This window comes from Amphiprion ocellaris, chromosome 4 (assembly GCF_022539595.1).
Source record: "Amphiprion ocellaris isolate individual 3 ecotype Okinawa chromosome 4, ASM2253959v1, whole genome shotgun sequence".
Taxonomy (NCBI): domain Eukaryota; kingdom Metazoa; phylum Chordata; class Actinopteri; family Pomacentridae; genus Amphiprion; species Amphiprion ocellaris.
The window spans coordinates 15,502,568-15,517,286 of record NC_072769.1 but is presented as its reverse complement, the minus strand read 5'-3'; the positions used below and the strand labels follow the sequence as shown (position 1 = coordinate 15,517,286).

Below are 14,719 nucleotides of genomic sequence, written 5' to 3'. Positions count from 1 at the left end.
TCTATACTCAGATGGGCCATGACAAACGCATGTTGGAAGCGTGCGCTGCCAGGAGGATGCGCGTCTCCAGGCACTGACAAATAAGTAAAAACACACTTGAGTGTAAGTGAAGTTAATCAGACTGTTTTTGTATCGCGTCATGTTACCAGTCGTGTTTATTGAGTAAAACAGTGTTTTCAGTACAACATTTTGGAACAGCGGACAAATACTGGCAGGCTGATGATTGCATCTCTAGAGCAGTCAGTAAAATAAATTCACTCATAATATAAAGTAAAAGGTTGGTATTTTCATATTTAATGTTACCACGAGTCCCTTTGAGTTGTAACATTTATTCACATCAAGGAATGAGCAGTGGGTGTATTCAAATAATGCTCAATGCCTCCACTTGGCGGTGCTCTAAGCTTTTAGGCTTGGTCGTTTTATTCATCAGCAAACCGAAGTGACATTCTCTTTCACAACTAGCACTGATTGACAGCTTCACTTTCAATGTTATACCTTCTTTCTAACCAAGATATTACACATTCAAAGTTTAACAGCAGGTGAAAATGTACACTTAAGTTACAGTTAAGGTTATAATAACAGTTCCAGCAGTTCTCATTTACACTTTCATGTAAACTCTTCAAAATAGCAGCAGTGCAGTAGATGCAGGAGCACAGTGTTGGAATGCATAATTGTCAATGTATTGGATAACATTGGCTGGAAGCAGGAATGACTGAGGATGTAGAATGTCAGGCACGTTTCAGTTGTGGTTTAAAACGTTGTAAACTGAACCCAAAATATGAAGCTGAGAGGTGTTATGAATGCCATATGTAATATAGTGATTGAATCCTTAATTGCAATCTCCAAAACAGATGTGTCACTAAACAAACTCAAAGTGGAGGTTAGGCATTGCAATAACCCCTGCAGATTATTTTAAAAAACAAGAAGTAGTAGTACGAAATGTATGTTATCTTACCATACTGGCAAAATGGAAAAAAACAATGTGATAAATTGTCAATTAATGGAGTTAATGGCTTTGCAGTTAAATGAAATTCAAGCCTGTATTAAACCAATAATCTCTTTTTGAGTAATTAAGACATTGTGCGAAATGCTGGTCACAAGTTGTCCAGATTGTTGTTGTTGTTGTCGATCAGAGCTACTCTGGCTTCGGCTGCAGTTTATTCTTCACTGGCTCGAAGAAGTTTTCAACGATGGCGTCAACCAAGTCATCCAGTTCCTTCTTCAGGTGCGTCACATCGCTGATAGAGACCCAGAGAGAGACAAAAAAAATAAATATAGTATAATATGTGGAGAGCTACTTAGACTTTCCAGCTCAGACATTAAGTTGAAGCAAGTAGTTAACTCACAGAAAATTAATAAGCAACTATTTTTCAAACAAAAATGTAAAAGTAACTATTTGTTCCAGCCTCTTCAGTGTGAGAATATGTTGGTTTTCTCTGTTTTACATCATTGTACATTGCGTGTCTTTGGGTTTTGGACTGTTGTCGGACAAAACAATACATGCAAAGCCAGTTAGGAAATCATGATTTTTATAGGTAATCAAGAGAATAATCAGAATTTAAAAAGAAATAAATATCAGCTGCTGCCCTAAAGACATTTGTCAATTGCTGGCATGTTCTCTGCAGTGACCTACCTGTTACCAGGGGCAGCACAGAGTTCGGTGTAGTATTTGATTTTTGGCTCTGTACCGCTTGTCCTCATGGTGGCCACACCACCATTAGAGAAGGTGAAGGTGATCATCTGACTGGATCTGGAGGTGGGAAGAACCTGAGAGAAGAGAGGAAGGAGTTGTGGAAGGGAGACGAGATGGAAGATGAACTAAATCTTAACCCTTTTTTACATACATTTCAAAATACAGAAATTGCATAGCTGTATCCCTCAATTTTGTAAAAAAGTTGCACAATATCCCATGGTCTCGTTTATAAAGATTTTTGTTAGGTGTGCTTTATTGTGTATTTTTACAAAACCATCACTGCAACGAAAAAGCGCTCTGCGACATGGTGAATGTATGAAATAGTACTCTTAACTCCCCAGATTTCATATGCAAAAAGATTGATCGATCTATCTTATCTGGTTTCAAATCTACCGCCAGTCAAAAATGAATATGCAATCATAGCACCCGTGCTACGCTGGGCTTTATAGGGTTAAAGACCAGCTGAACAGTTAGACAACAAACGTTTCACATACACATATTTGAGGTAACAAAGAGGGGGCTAGTACTGTTGTATTTTTGCAGTTTCTGCATCACTGTGTGACCCTAAAGGTATAAAAACTGAGTGAGTTACTGAACATCAAGTCAAACTGAACTTGTTAAAGGAAACACCATGTAAATGCAAAGCAAAGAAAAATATCTGTCAAGGCTCCATAACTCTAATCCCCTTTGTTCGTCCCCATGTTTTCTCGACACTCTTGACTATTCACTTCAAACAAAAAAAGGCCCTAAAACAGCTGTTTAATGGCAGGCAACACACTGCTTGACTGGCAAAAACACCTAACGGATGTCAGAGATTTGTTGTGTTCCCAGTGTATGAACTGTAAGTTTCAATTTGTGCTCTCACCGCCTTTTTATCGGTTTGGTTGCTGTCGTAGCCGGTGGTCAGGTCTCGTACAGCAGAGATGGAGAAGCGACCGCATTCGGTGGGATATGAGTCTTTCTGGCCACCATAGTTGCGAAGACGATCAAACAGACTGCGGATCACATCCTGGTCATGGCAGATAAAGTAGGAGTTCTTACTGATGTGGTAGCCATACCTGGCAATGAGAAGCACAAAGAGGCAGAGTTAGAGTCTGCATTTAAGTTTCTATAAGTAAAAAAACTGAATTCAAAGTTAGCCAAGTGCTACTTATATACAGGTATCTGTCTTACTCTTCATAGATGGTGGTGAGTTGTTGAGAGAGACTGATGTTTTTAGTGGCCAGATAGGAAACCATCTCTCCCGCTATGGCTGCAGCACTCACTCCGTCCTTGTCTAATACAGCAGAACAACACATATACCCTGCAATACACACACACATGCACACACAGTTTCAGTGGATTCCCAGTATGTGTAAACCTCCAGTTGCTGTAGTCAGCTGTCATGACTTTTAGACACAGTGCGTGCAAGGACATGCGATTCCAATTACAGCGTCATAATCTTGTTATGTGGGAATGCTCTAAACTATGTGATGTTGTATGTGTGACTGGACTTCTCTCAATTGACCCCAAATGACTCAACTTTAACCCAGTGTCTTGTGTTTGACAGTAGGCAGGGTTCAAATCTTCAAATAACCAAGACCGAGGTCCTCAGTTGACATAAGTCTGAAGCTTTTACATGCAAACTTTAATGTGATTCATGTTTTCCATTAACAAACAATAAAGACTGTGCGACATGGTTAAAACAATGGTGTAAACACACTATAGTAAACACTGAATGCCTCATGCTTCACTATACCAACGGAGGCATCTGAAGACATGAATAGGAGCTGCATTTTGATTCTGGGAAGAAAGGGTATAAACTGGTGCCCAAACAGTAAAAACTGTAAATTACATTTGGGTTTTACTAGTTACACTTGAAGGATCCTTGACTGTTGGCATGATTGTGTCTATACAGCTGATGGTGCTGTTTGATTATACAGTGAAATATCTTAAGTGTAGAACATGTTGTTTCAACCCTGAAGGCCAACCATATCAATAAACCTACTGGTTACTACAGGTTAGAGATAGACACAAAAAAGCAAAGTAACTATCTTCTGAACTTCTAAACTGCTTAAATTAAATTATTATGTATAAAAACAGGAAATTAGGAAATTGTCTGGGTGACCCCAAACATTTGAATGGTTGTGTGTGTGTGTGCGCGTGTGTGTGTGCGCGTGTGCGTCTGTACCATTAGAACACAGGAGTGATGGTTGCTGGAAATGTTCGTCTGTACCTCTATGTAGATATTCCATTAAAAATCAGCTGTTTCCAGCTAGAATAGTCATTTACCACGTTAAACTTTTCGCTACCTTACATAGAACTATTTTGCAATGAATTCTGGGTAAATTAAAAGTTTGTTCAAGCTAAAAACCATGGCTAACTGAATAAATGAACAAATCTCCTCAGTACAGCAGCCATAAATACACGCACACACAGCTGGTCCATGCTTGCAGCTGCTATACATGTGGGTAGTTCATGAGACACATGCTTTTAGGCAGATCAGATTAACTGTGCCACTGTGGACATTATGTGTATAAACCTTTTAATGTGATACCAACAAGAATTAATCAGGACTTTTACCTCGTGACTGTATAGTGGACAACGAGTGTGAGAGTGTGTGTGTGTTATGTCTGTGTGTGTCTATGTCAGTGTACATACCGATAGCTTCCTCAAAGGCAAACACAACAGTCTTGCCTTGGTCCAAAAGGTCTCTGGCTCTGTTTCCCATCCACTTGAACCCTGTTAGTGTCTCCTGTCCAAACAACATGTGAGCGACTGTGGTAAGGCTTTGCAGTATTAGTTATTATTTTCTATATTCTAGTCTTATTTTAGCTTACTTGCCTTTATTTTCTGTAATGTATCATACTTGTATCTTATTCATTTTCTAGTAGACACTGCATTTTCAAGAAGAAAATCATTTCATTTGGGATTAAAAAATTTGATTTTATCTCATATAAAAGCAATACTGACAGTAACCAATGAGTGTATGTTGACTTTTTCAGTGGTGAAGTCTGTATCGCCCTTAATATATTTTGAAAATATTTTAACAAATAATTCTACTCAAAATACTGGAAGCATTTGACAACAAGAGATCTCAATCAAACAAAATGTACTTGAGGCTATCTTTTCATAGCAGAGAACGCAACAACTGTTGGATGCACGAGGACATAAAATCTAGTAGAAAATAATTTCTGATCAGAGCAATAAGCTCAGCTGAGTATGAACCGATTGGATACTTAGAGATTGATTTGAAACAGTGCATGTATCACCTAGCAGGTGGAGGGGCAGTATAGAGAGAGAGAGAGAGGCAATAGTCCTGTCAGAAACAAACTAGCCAAGTGCTGTACAGAGACGGGGCTCAGCTGGACCAGAACTCTGCCTTTGATTCCAACTCAAATAAGGGCAAAGTGAGAAGAGACAAGCTTAGCCCATGTGAGATTCTTTTTGGAATGTCGATAAATGAAAGACAGCTGCCAGAAACAGTGCTGTGATGAAAATGTTGAAAACTTCTCTAATTTGTTATCTGCCTTCAGCTACGTTCACAAACAAGTCTTTCCAACTTCAGAATGGATTTCACCTGAATCAGATGTAGGAGGATGTTTGTGGCGATGCCCCAGTGTCAACTTCCTTTAAACTTCTTTTATTCTAAATTCTTTTGCAAAATTACTTTGAGAATCAGAATGTTTTGTGGTATGTTGATCTGTTTGATTTTACACAATTCTTACTTTATTCTCACTGTGTTTGGACTCAAATGTGGGATTCAGTTAGTTTTGAAATGGTGAAATGGGGGAGTAAAATTCCATGTTTACTTGGGTGGGTGGTCCTTTTGTCTGACCTTTACATATGTTATGCCAAAACAAAAGCCCTCTGTTGTCTAGTTGGCTTCAGGCAAAGGAAAAACATAGAATAAGGGACTAAATGACGACTGTTTCTGACTATAGTTACTTTTAGGACAACCAGTTCACACTAGTTTCTCTCTACTGCCGTGAGGTGGGTGAAGCTAAAAACGATAAATGCTCATTTCTGACTTTATTTGTAGTCTTTCGCTGAGGAGGGGCCCATATGCATTTGTGGACATTGCAATAAATACTCAGAAACACATGTTCTCTTTGTGAATTCACTGATTTAGAGAATTTTTACAACATGCTACCTCAAAGTGGAAGCCCTCCTTCAGAGCGATGGCGCGCAGTATTTTGGATGAGACGGTGCTCGACAGCATGTAGAGGTTTTTCACAGCAGCAGTGTCAGGGTTCTGTTGCCTCCAGCAGTGGAAGATCCACCAGCCGAGCAGCGCTCCCAACTCATTACCGCTGAACACTCGCCACTGTCCACTGACACAGAGATGAACTCGGATTACAGGAGGGCAGGCAAGCCAACAAACACAACCTTATACAGTGTTTCAGCAGAATGAGATGATCAAAGCTTTTTTAATACGGTCATACTATAATAATGATGATTGTGTTTTTGTCACAGGTGAAGATACCTTTGAGGAAACAGAGGTCATTTCTCTGGTATTGATTCTGGGAATTTTAAGGGTTTTAATTGCCTTATAAGGAGTTTAAAACAACTACAATTACTGAAAAATATTTTTGGATTAAGTTAAAATGGTCTGTTTTGGGCTGAAACTAAACTGGAAAAGCACTCAGAGTGTACAGTACTCCTCCAAGGCTGCTCATTCCTTGTATCATTTCCAACGGATAAGTCCTGATAAGTCCGCAGTGGTAGATTTATAGTAGCATCGCAATCATGTGATCGTCAGCAGGCAGCTGGCGTAGTGTTCACTTGTCATAGTTACAGTGACGCCGTGCCATTATCACGATACCAGACTATAAGCTGCATCACTGCCAAAATCCAATCAGGTGGTCCTTGTGTCATTTCTGACCTTCCCTGAAAATTTCATCTAAATCCGTTCATCCGTTTTTGAGTAATGTTGCTAACAGACAGACAAACCAACACCGATCGTCACGTAACTCCGCGGCATTCCTTGGTGGAGTAATAAAATCTTTTTCAGTAAAATGAATAAAATTGCTTTGTAATTTATTTTTTCCAGTTGAGTTATCTATATTCTTGGCAGTGTGAAGAAGGCTGTAAAAAGGTGATGTAAGGAAATAAAACTTAAAGAACTCAGTACTACTAAACATTTGCATATTTAAAGTACAACCATATTTCACAAGCTTTCTGGCTCATTATTAAATTTTTAGACTCATGACCTCCAAAATTAAGGCGATAGCCCTGACTTTAATTCACTTTTTTAGTGAAGTCACTGTCCATAAAATGCTCCATTAACACAGTCAGTAAGTCATTAGGGTAATTTTAAAACTCATTTGCAAAGGAGTTAAAAATTCATTGCTTCAATGCTGCTTGCCGTATGTGTAAGCTGGGACAAGAGTGGCAACATAATGTGACAAAGCACACAATCGCTGGCTGGTTTTCACTCCAACACTGGTAAAATGTTCAACGGTGGAAACACACACCTCTCCTGCTTCTCAGCAATGGCCAGTCTATCAGCATCAGGATCATTCGCCAGCACCACAGACGCCCCCTCCTTGTCTGCCAGTGCAAATGACAATGTCTGCAAAACAAACAAACACATACAACACCATCAACCAAAACTCTACTCTATCTGTCTGTATGTGGAATAGTTTGGCAGCGTTGTGTGAGTGTCCAGTACATACCAGAACTCCCTCTCCCTCCTCAGGATTGGGATATTTTACAGTGGGAAATTCAGGGTCTGGGTCTTTCTGCTCCTCTACAGCATACGGAGGGTGAAGATCAAAGGCCTTGAACGCCGACTGGACAAAAGTGTGACCGACGCCGTGCACAGATGTATGCACAATTTTCACCTGTGAGCTCTTGTTTATCTCCCTGTGAAGAAGAACAAGAAAAGGTTAGTCAAAAAAGTGGATTTTGAGACTTGATCCACACTGATAGGTCAATAATCTTTCTATGGCCTATATGTCATCTAAAGCTATTCAAATGTTAAGCAGCAGCACTGAATGATTACAACTAATAGTGGAGCACAGGTTAATCCAGCTCTTTGGCAGCCCTGAGTGTCTTAAATTGTATATCCAGAACAATATGTAGTTTATCTATGAAGCACCTGTGATGACAGTGTTTCTGGATGGCTTTGAAGTATTGTGTGTGGACATCTTGGTAGGGGTCTTTGAGCAACGGGCTCTTCAGGGCCTCCTCTGTGTTCCATGACTCAGGCCAAGGCTCCAGGTTCTCCTCAATGGCTTTAGAGATACCTTTGTCATGAGGAGACACAATCTGGGCACCATTCTCCCAGTAAACCTGGGACAGAACAGCAACACAAGAACATACGATGCAGAAATTAATGGGAAGAGAAATTAATTTGAGCTTGTTCTGTTTAAATAATAAAACAGTGAACAAAATAATAAGAAGAAACATTACTGACAGAGTTTAGACAAACTTGTAACTTGGTGGTACAACTAAGACACGGCTCAGCAGCATCACTTTAAAAGTCAGAGAAAAAAAAACATGACAAATGCTAAATAGGAGAAATAAGTAAGTGTTACCTTGTAGCCGTTGTCTTGTTTGGGATTGTGAGAGGCGGTGACCATGATACCTGCACACAGACCCAGGTGGGAAACTGTGAAGGGCTGCAGGGAGAAAGAAACAAAAAGATAATGACAGATCATATATAATTTGTAATTAATATTAGGTAAATAAGACAAAATAAATAAACAAAAACAAAATGTACAAAGACAGCTTAATATAAACTGTGAATAACTATAAAGGCACATTATCATCACTGTCACTAAGTTACTGTTGGTGAAAAGAGACATAAACTTTAACAAGCTATCATGGAGTAATTACTAGAAATCAATTAGCACTTATGGAAAATGTTGATCTTTACGCGTTCAGTCTCTGCTGAACCAGTGTTTATTACATAAGGGAGAATTGGGTGAGTAAAAGCAGCTCGCTTGTGGACTTCCTCTGTTTTACTTTCATTTTTTGCTGCACACAAACCTTTTCCTGTTGTTAATCTACATAACTACAACTATAAACTGTAGTGAATGTTCTACTGCAGCAGGAATCAAACCAAATATGAAATGCATGGACGATGAAAAACTAAAACTCAGTTTTAATCAAACTTGGCTGTTTTTGGGGTGCAATTATTACAAAGAGACACAACTTACTCTTCCCACAATTACGCAAGAGAAAAGACTAACCCAATGTGAGCATGATGAAAGAGGCGAACCGCTGGCTAACTCTCAACAGTCTTGAATTGGATTATTTTTGTAGTTATCAGTTGCACGTCATTTTTTGTTTAAAAATGTGTTGCTTCATAGAGTCATTGCATAATCACTCACAAAGACAGTTGGGCTAGATTTAAATTAAGCTTTTATATCTATCTATAAGGGGTGAAGAAGTTTCTAGATTTAAATTTTGGGCTGCAAAGAGAATGATTTGTATGATTTTGAACTTAACTATACAGAATATACACGTTTAGTAGAGACACAGAGTCACACGAGGGATGCCTCCTTCACAGAGGTCTTAAACTGAGTATGACCTGGTAAATCATATGTTCATTATGCAACATGTTGTATACTTGGTGGTAGTGAGCTTTTTGAATGGAATTTGCCCTGTAGCTTCTGCCCCACTGTCATCCACCCCACTAGCAAACATGACAAATTGACTTGAATCTGGTGTCTTTCATGAATTCACCACACAAATGTGACATAATTCCAACATACACTGTCTGTTCAAAAGAAAAGTTGCCACCTGGATTTAACTAAGCAAATAGGTAAGAGCCTTCCATTGGATAATTACTGCAGCAATGAATATGTTTCAGCTGCAACAACTTGTTTAATCCTAGCTGATGCAGTGAGGAGCTTCTCATTTCTTAAACAACCATGTTGGAAGACATATCCTGTGGTTGTAGAAAGGATGTTAATCTGTCTCAGAAGGGTCAAATTAGTGGCCTGCATCAAGCAAAGAAAACAACTAAAGAGATTTCTGAAACTACTAAAATTGGGTTAAGAACTATCCAATGCATTATTAAAACCTGAAGGATAGTGGTGAACCATCATCTTTCAGGAACAAATGTGGTCAGAACAAACTCTTAGATGATCGTAGGAAATCAACAGTAGAACTCACAGCTATGTTTAATAGTGAAAGTAAGAACATTTCCACATGCACAATGCGAAGAGAACTCAAAGGATTGGGACTAAACAGCTTTGTAGCTCTAAGAAAACCACTGATCAGTGAAGCTAATCAGAAAAAAAGGCTTCAATTTGCTACGGTGCATAAAGATTGGACTCTGGAGCGATGAAAGAAGGTCATGTGGTCTGATGAGTCCAGATTTACCCTGTACCAGAGTGATGGGGCATCAGGGTAAGAAGAGAGGAGGATGAAGTGATTCACTCAACATGGCTAGTGCCTATAAGCCTGTAGGGGTTTAGGGTTATGATCTGGGGTTGGTCAGGTTCAGCAACGTTATGTTCCCAAAGAATGAGGTCAGCTGACTACTTGAATATACTGAATGACCAGGTCTTTCCATCAATGGAGTTTTTCTTCCCTGATGACATGGACATGTTCCAAGATGACAATGCCAGGATTCATGGTGTTCACATTGTGAATGAGTGGATCAGGGAGCATGAGACGTCATTTTCACACATGGATTGTCCTCCACAGAGTCCAGACCTCAGTCCCACTGAGAATCTTTGGGATGTTCTGGAGAAGACTTTGTCTGACTCTCTCATCATCAATATAAGATCTTGGTAGAAAATTAATGCAACTCTGCACAGAAATAAATGCTGTGACATTGCAGAAGCTTGTCGAAACGATACCACAGCGAATGTATGTTGTTCTCAGAACTAAAGGCGGTCCAATGAAATATGAGTGTGTGACTTTTTTTTTTTAAAAAACGGGCAGTGTAGAAACATAAGCAGTACAATAATGTTCAATTTTAAGATGTTTCATCATTGGTGACTTTGCTGTATGCATGTTGCAATGTAAAAAAAAAAACCCAATGAGGAAGGTACAGAAGTCTGGTGCTTACCACAAAGGGTGTAGGGGTGATGTCAGAGAAGAGGTGAACAGGGACCCCTCGGCTGATGAATACAGCTGCAGCCAGGCTGGCGAATCGCTTGCTGCTGCCCCCGCTGGGAGGATGAGCGCGAGCATCGTACCCAATCACCACCCCTCGCTCTTTGAGGTTCCCAAAACTCTGCTCCAGGTAGCAACAGAAACCCTGTCAGGGAGGAAATAAGAGAAAAGGTAAGAAAGTTACTAAGGCCTGAGGAACTGATGTCTTGCTCTGGCTTATGGGGAGCAGCAATTCAACAATATAACTGTGAGTTAAACTATAAAGTTTTCTGTTAATAAACTTACTAGTAACCAGCAGAGAGCTTCGTTTTGTACCAGCTGAAGGCGTGAGATAGTTTTTGGCTAAACCTTGACTACAACAAGCTACAATAATATAACTGAAAAGATATTAAGTTGACCTGCTTCTCAGTTGATGAAAACATGACTAAAAGCCTTTTACAACTTGTGGAAATCAGTGTCAAATATTACATGTGGGTTTGTAGTTACAGATTTATATAATGATCAGTGGCAACATAGTGGGACGTGAGCTGTGCATTCTGCAACAATACTTCACTGTTCCTCGACTGCTTCAAACAGCAGAGAATAAAAATCAATAATGTGCATGTCTGCCTTTGCATGTGACTCAGTGCTTAACGTGTAGCAGTAGCTTATCTATTAACTGACCTGCGTGGTCTGGATGATAGTGAGGTCATTCATACAGGATATTCCGGGGCCCATGGCGGCTCTCAGTCCTGCTGTGCCAAACTCCATCCTGGAGGCAAAACATTTCTTCAGAGCCTCCACCGCTTTCTCCTTAACCAGCTCCTGCACCATTGATGCTGTTTTTGGGTTCTGGGGAATAAAAATATTCCCAAATTTTGTTATGAATACAAAACAAATCCAACACAGATCAACATTCATTTTAAAAAAAGCATTTACACCTTAGCTACAGCCCAGTCATTCAGTTATTATAAAGTCTTTTCGCCTAGCTCTCATATAAATTCTTAGTAAGTCTAGTTAACTTTTAATTTCAGATTCAGTCTGCAATAATAATTTGTCTTTTTTTGTGGAATATTCTTTGATAACATCTGAAAATAGTGAATACTGACCATCCAATTTTACCAGAGTTCACCCAAAGCTGATAAATGTTTCGACCAAGAGTCCAAAATTCAAAAACATTAATGTACTATCAGAGAATACAGCTATTCACATTTACGAAGATAGAACCTTTACAGTTCGGGTGGCTTTACTTAGAAAATTAGCAAGAGTATGTAATTCTGGAGAACAACTGCTGACTGCTGCACGAGCATTAATGTGTGCAGGACACACTGGAATAGTGTAGAGTGGATCAGTCCCAGCCACTTCTTTCGTTTCAGAGCCAGAGTTGTGTACAAATGCTACATAAACAATTCTTATAATAAAAATTACTTATCAAAATAATCAACATATAATTTTGAGTAAAATGATACATATCTTTTTGACAAGAGAAGCTGTTTATTGTCCGTACAAGCATCTACTTTCTGTAGAAATTAGGGGGGAAAAAAATCTGCTTTCTGGTTTTCTAAATAAAGCAAAGTTCACAAAATGAGTCAAGCTGATTAGCAGTAGTCACCATAAATACTATAATAAGTTCCATTCAGAATGGTGCTTCCTCTTCAAGTGGGCTCCTGAGCAAACTGCACTGACACTAATACCTTAACAGTCATGAATCTGGGCCTTTCTCCAATGTGACCTAAATTGGTGGCATCCCATGTCTCCTTAAGGCCAAGAACGGCTCTGTTTGTGTTGCTACACTCTGTGTGCGTGACCACTTTAACATCATGTGACCGACCTTTTCTCTGTGAAATTACAAATGATCAGTATATGAGCCTATATGGACAGACTATAGAAGTTCAGCTGAATGGCAGAGAAAATGTGGCATGTGAATATTGCACATTTTTAAATGTACTAATAGAACAAATCTCACTAAGGACAGAAATTGCTCACAAATCATGGAGTATGAGGTTCTGGTAATGTTAACATAGAAAGCGGAGGTTTGTGCCTCCTTCGCAGTGATTTGGTTAATCGACATCTTCCTGGGTTATGAATGATGCATCTATTTTTCTTTTTTCCATTTTCTCTTATTTTTAACAGGTGTTTTTCATTTAGCCAGGGCCTCTTGTGAGTAGGTTTAATTTTTCTGATTATAATTGTAGCTACAAAACTGAGACTTCCTAACTACTTGTGAACTGAACTATGCTTCTGGCATCCCGTCATGTATTGGAGAATCAGATCATGTATATATTTTCTAGAATTTCTGAACAACAGGGGAAATTGCAGATCTGGAAGATAAGACATCATCTCAAAGGAAATAGAGCTTAACTGATTTCATCATACATTAGTGACATCCGCAGTGAGTTATGGTTTAACTAGCAGGCTTCCAAGTAGTACAGTTCATCCACAGAGCTCACACTACACAATATGACATCTATAAGGCATTTTTGTATTCACAGGACGTCTAGTCGGTGGACAGGTTGGTAATGTCTCATCTCTTTAGTCAACCGACAACTGTCACAGCACATTAAGCTAGCTGGCTAGATGTCAGCTCACCCGGTCATACTGCAGCCACTGCCGGACAGCCTGCTCCAACTTCGAGTCGCCGAGCGAGGACAAATCGTTCTCCATTTCTCTTCTTGGCCCGAGTCAAGACACCGGCCGGCTGCCTGTCTCACCCTGAAACGTTTTCCAAACCTGAACAGGAAGTTGCTGCTGTGGATTCAGTCTGTGAGCACCTGCGAGTCCACGACGCGGGGCGGAGCCACGTCCTTACGTCACCTGCTTCCTCTGCGCTGCGTTCAGGAGCTGCCGCAAATGTGGGTATTAACAAATGTGAGGGCTTCACGGGCTGTTTCAACAGGTAGGAGGCATGAACGTTATAAATTAGACCTCACGATTGATCCGTTGTTGGAAGTCACACTTGCACAGAGTGGAAAATATTTGAGCTCTGTTGAGAAGGTAGTAAAGAACATAAATGTCTGTATGCTGACGAGTTTCAAATTGGAGGACATGGAGAACATTTTAAGTCCCACCCATACAATTTCAAATAATCTATGTACAAAATACTAAACATGCAGTTGTGTAAATTCATTTGTCCTGAGACCAAATCTTAAAGGGAGTAGGTGAAAAGAATGTTTGAAAATATTTTTTAAAAATACCACATAAGTTGGAGTTCCGACCAAAATGCCATTTTCTCTTGTCTCACCCTTCTGATGACCAAATTAAATCTGAATGAATGAATCAATGAATGCTTTCATTTTGGACGTGAGGAAAAAAAGCCACAAAAACAAATCAAAATATTCAAAACGACAACAAAACAAAAATAAAACACAACATATCCAAAAAAGAAGTAGGAGGAAGCATAAGCTCATTTCCTCCTACCCCTTCTCCATCTCGACCATCAGTCACATAGTACCCCACTCCCATAGTTATTTATGTACATATTTATTGTCTTCCCACAGTCCAAAAACATGCTGAGGTTAACTGATAATTCTAAAATTGTCTGTAGGTGTGAATGTGATGTTTGTCTGTCTCTACATGTAGCTCTGTGATAGACTGTCTAACCTGTCCAGGGTCTCCCCTACCTTCACCCTAAGTCAGCTGGGATAGACTCCAACCCCCCATTACCCTAGAGACAATTACATGGTGTATAGACAATGGATGGATGTCTCACTAAGAACTGTTGTACTGCTGTCAAGCTGTTTTATTAAGTGCACTAAGAAACGACAAAAGTGGGAATTAAAATCCAACCCCTGACTCGAATAAGACAGATCAGTCTGGGGTAAAGCGGTTCTATGAGAGTCAGTTCAAGTTCACGCAAAGAGGCTAATTTGATACAGGTTAAAGCTGTCAAGATAATTGCACGTGTGCCATTCTTAAGTTGATTTTCTGCTAAATTAAATTTTTGGAATGATTTGGGGAAGTAAAGTCAAATGATATGGAAGCATGCCAGAG

The 14,719-nt window shown here is 39.5% G+C and overlaps 1 protein-coding gene across 1 annotated transcript; it reads right to left on the bottom strand.

Moving 5' to 3' along the window:
* Positions 1-137: 137 nt before the first annotated feature.
* pgm2 (phosphoglucomutase 2) lies at positions 138-13,527 on the bottom strand. Its single transcript, XM_023269199.3, has 13 exons — positions 13,319-13,527; positions 11,414-11,581; positions 10,704-10,895; positions 8,215-8,298; positions 7,776-7,969; positions 7,351-7,540; positions 7,150-7,247; positions 5,826-6,006; positions 4,334-4,427; positions 2,867-2,996; positions 2,559-2,751; positions 1,634-1,767; positions 138-1,238 (listed from the first exon to the last, which is right to left on the bottom strand). The coding sequence occupies exons 1-13, from the start codon at positions 13,391-13,393 to the stop codon at positions 1,136-1,138; spliced, it is 1,836 nt and encodes a 611-aa protein (XP_023124967.1). The 5' UTR covers positions 13,394-13,527; the 3' UTR covers positions 138-1,135.
* Between the last annotated feature and the right edge of the window lie 1,192 nt (positions 13,528-14,719).

Excerpts from the sequence above, each read along its gene's own strand:
- pgm2 (XM_023269199.3), bottom strand. The coding sequence starts at position 13,393 with ATGGAGAACGATTTGTCCTCGCTCGGCGACTCGAAGTTGGAGCAGGCT. Across the intron at positions 6,007-7,149 it reads ATTGCTGAGAAGCAGGAGAG|TGGACAGTGGCGAGTGTTCA; the intron begins GTGTGTGTTTCC and ends TCTCTGTGTCAG. Across the intron at positions 1,239-1,633 it reads TGTGCTGCCCCTGGTAACAG|CGATGTGACGCACCTGAAGA; the intron begins GTAGGTCACTGC and ends GGTCTCTATCAG.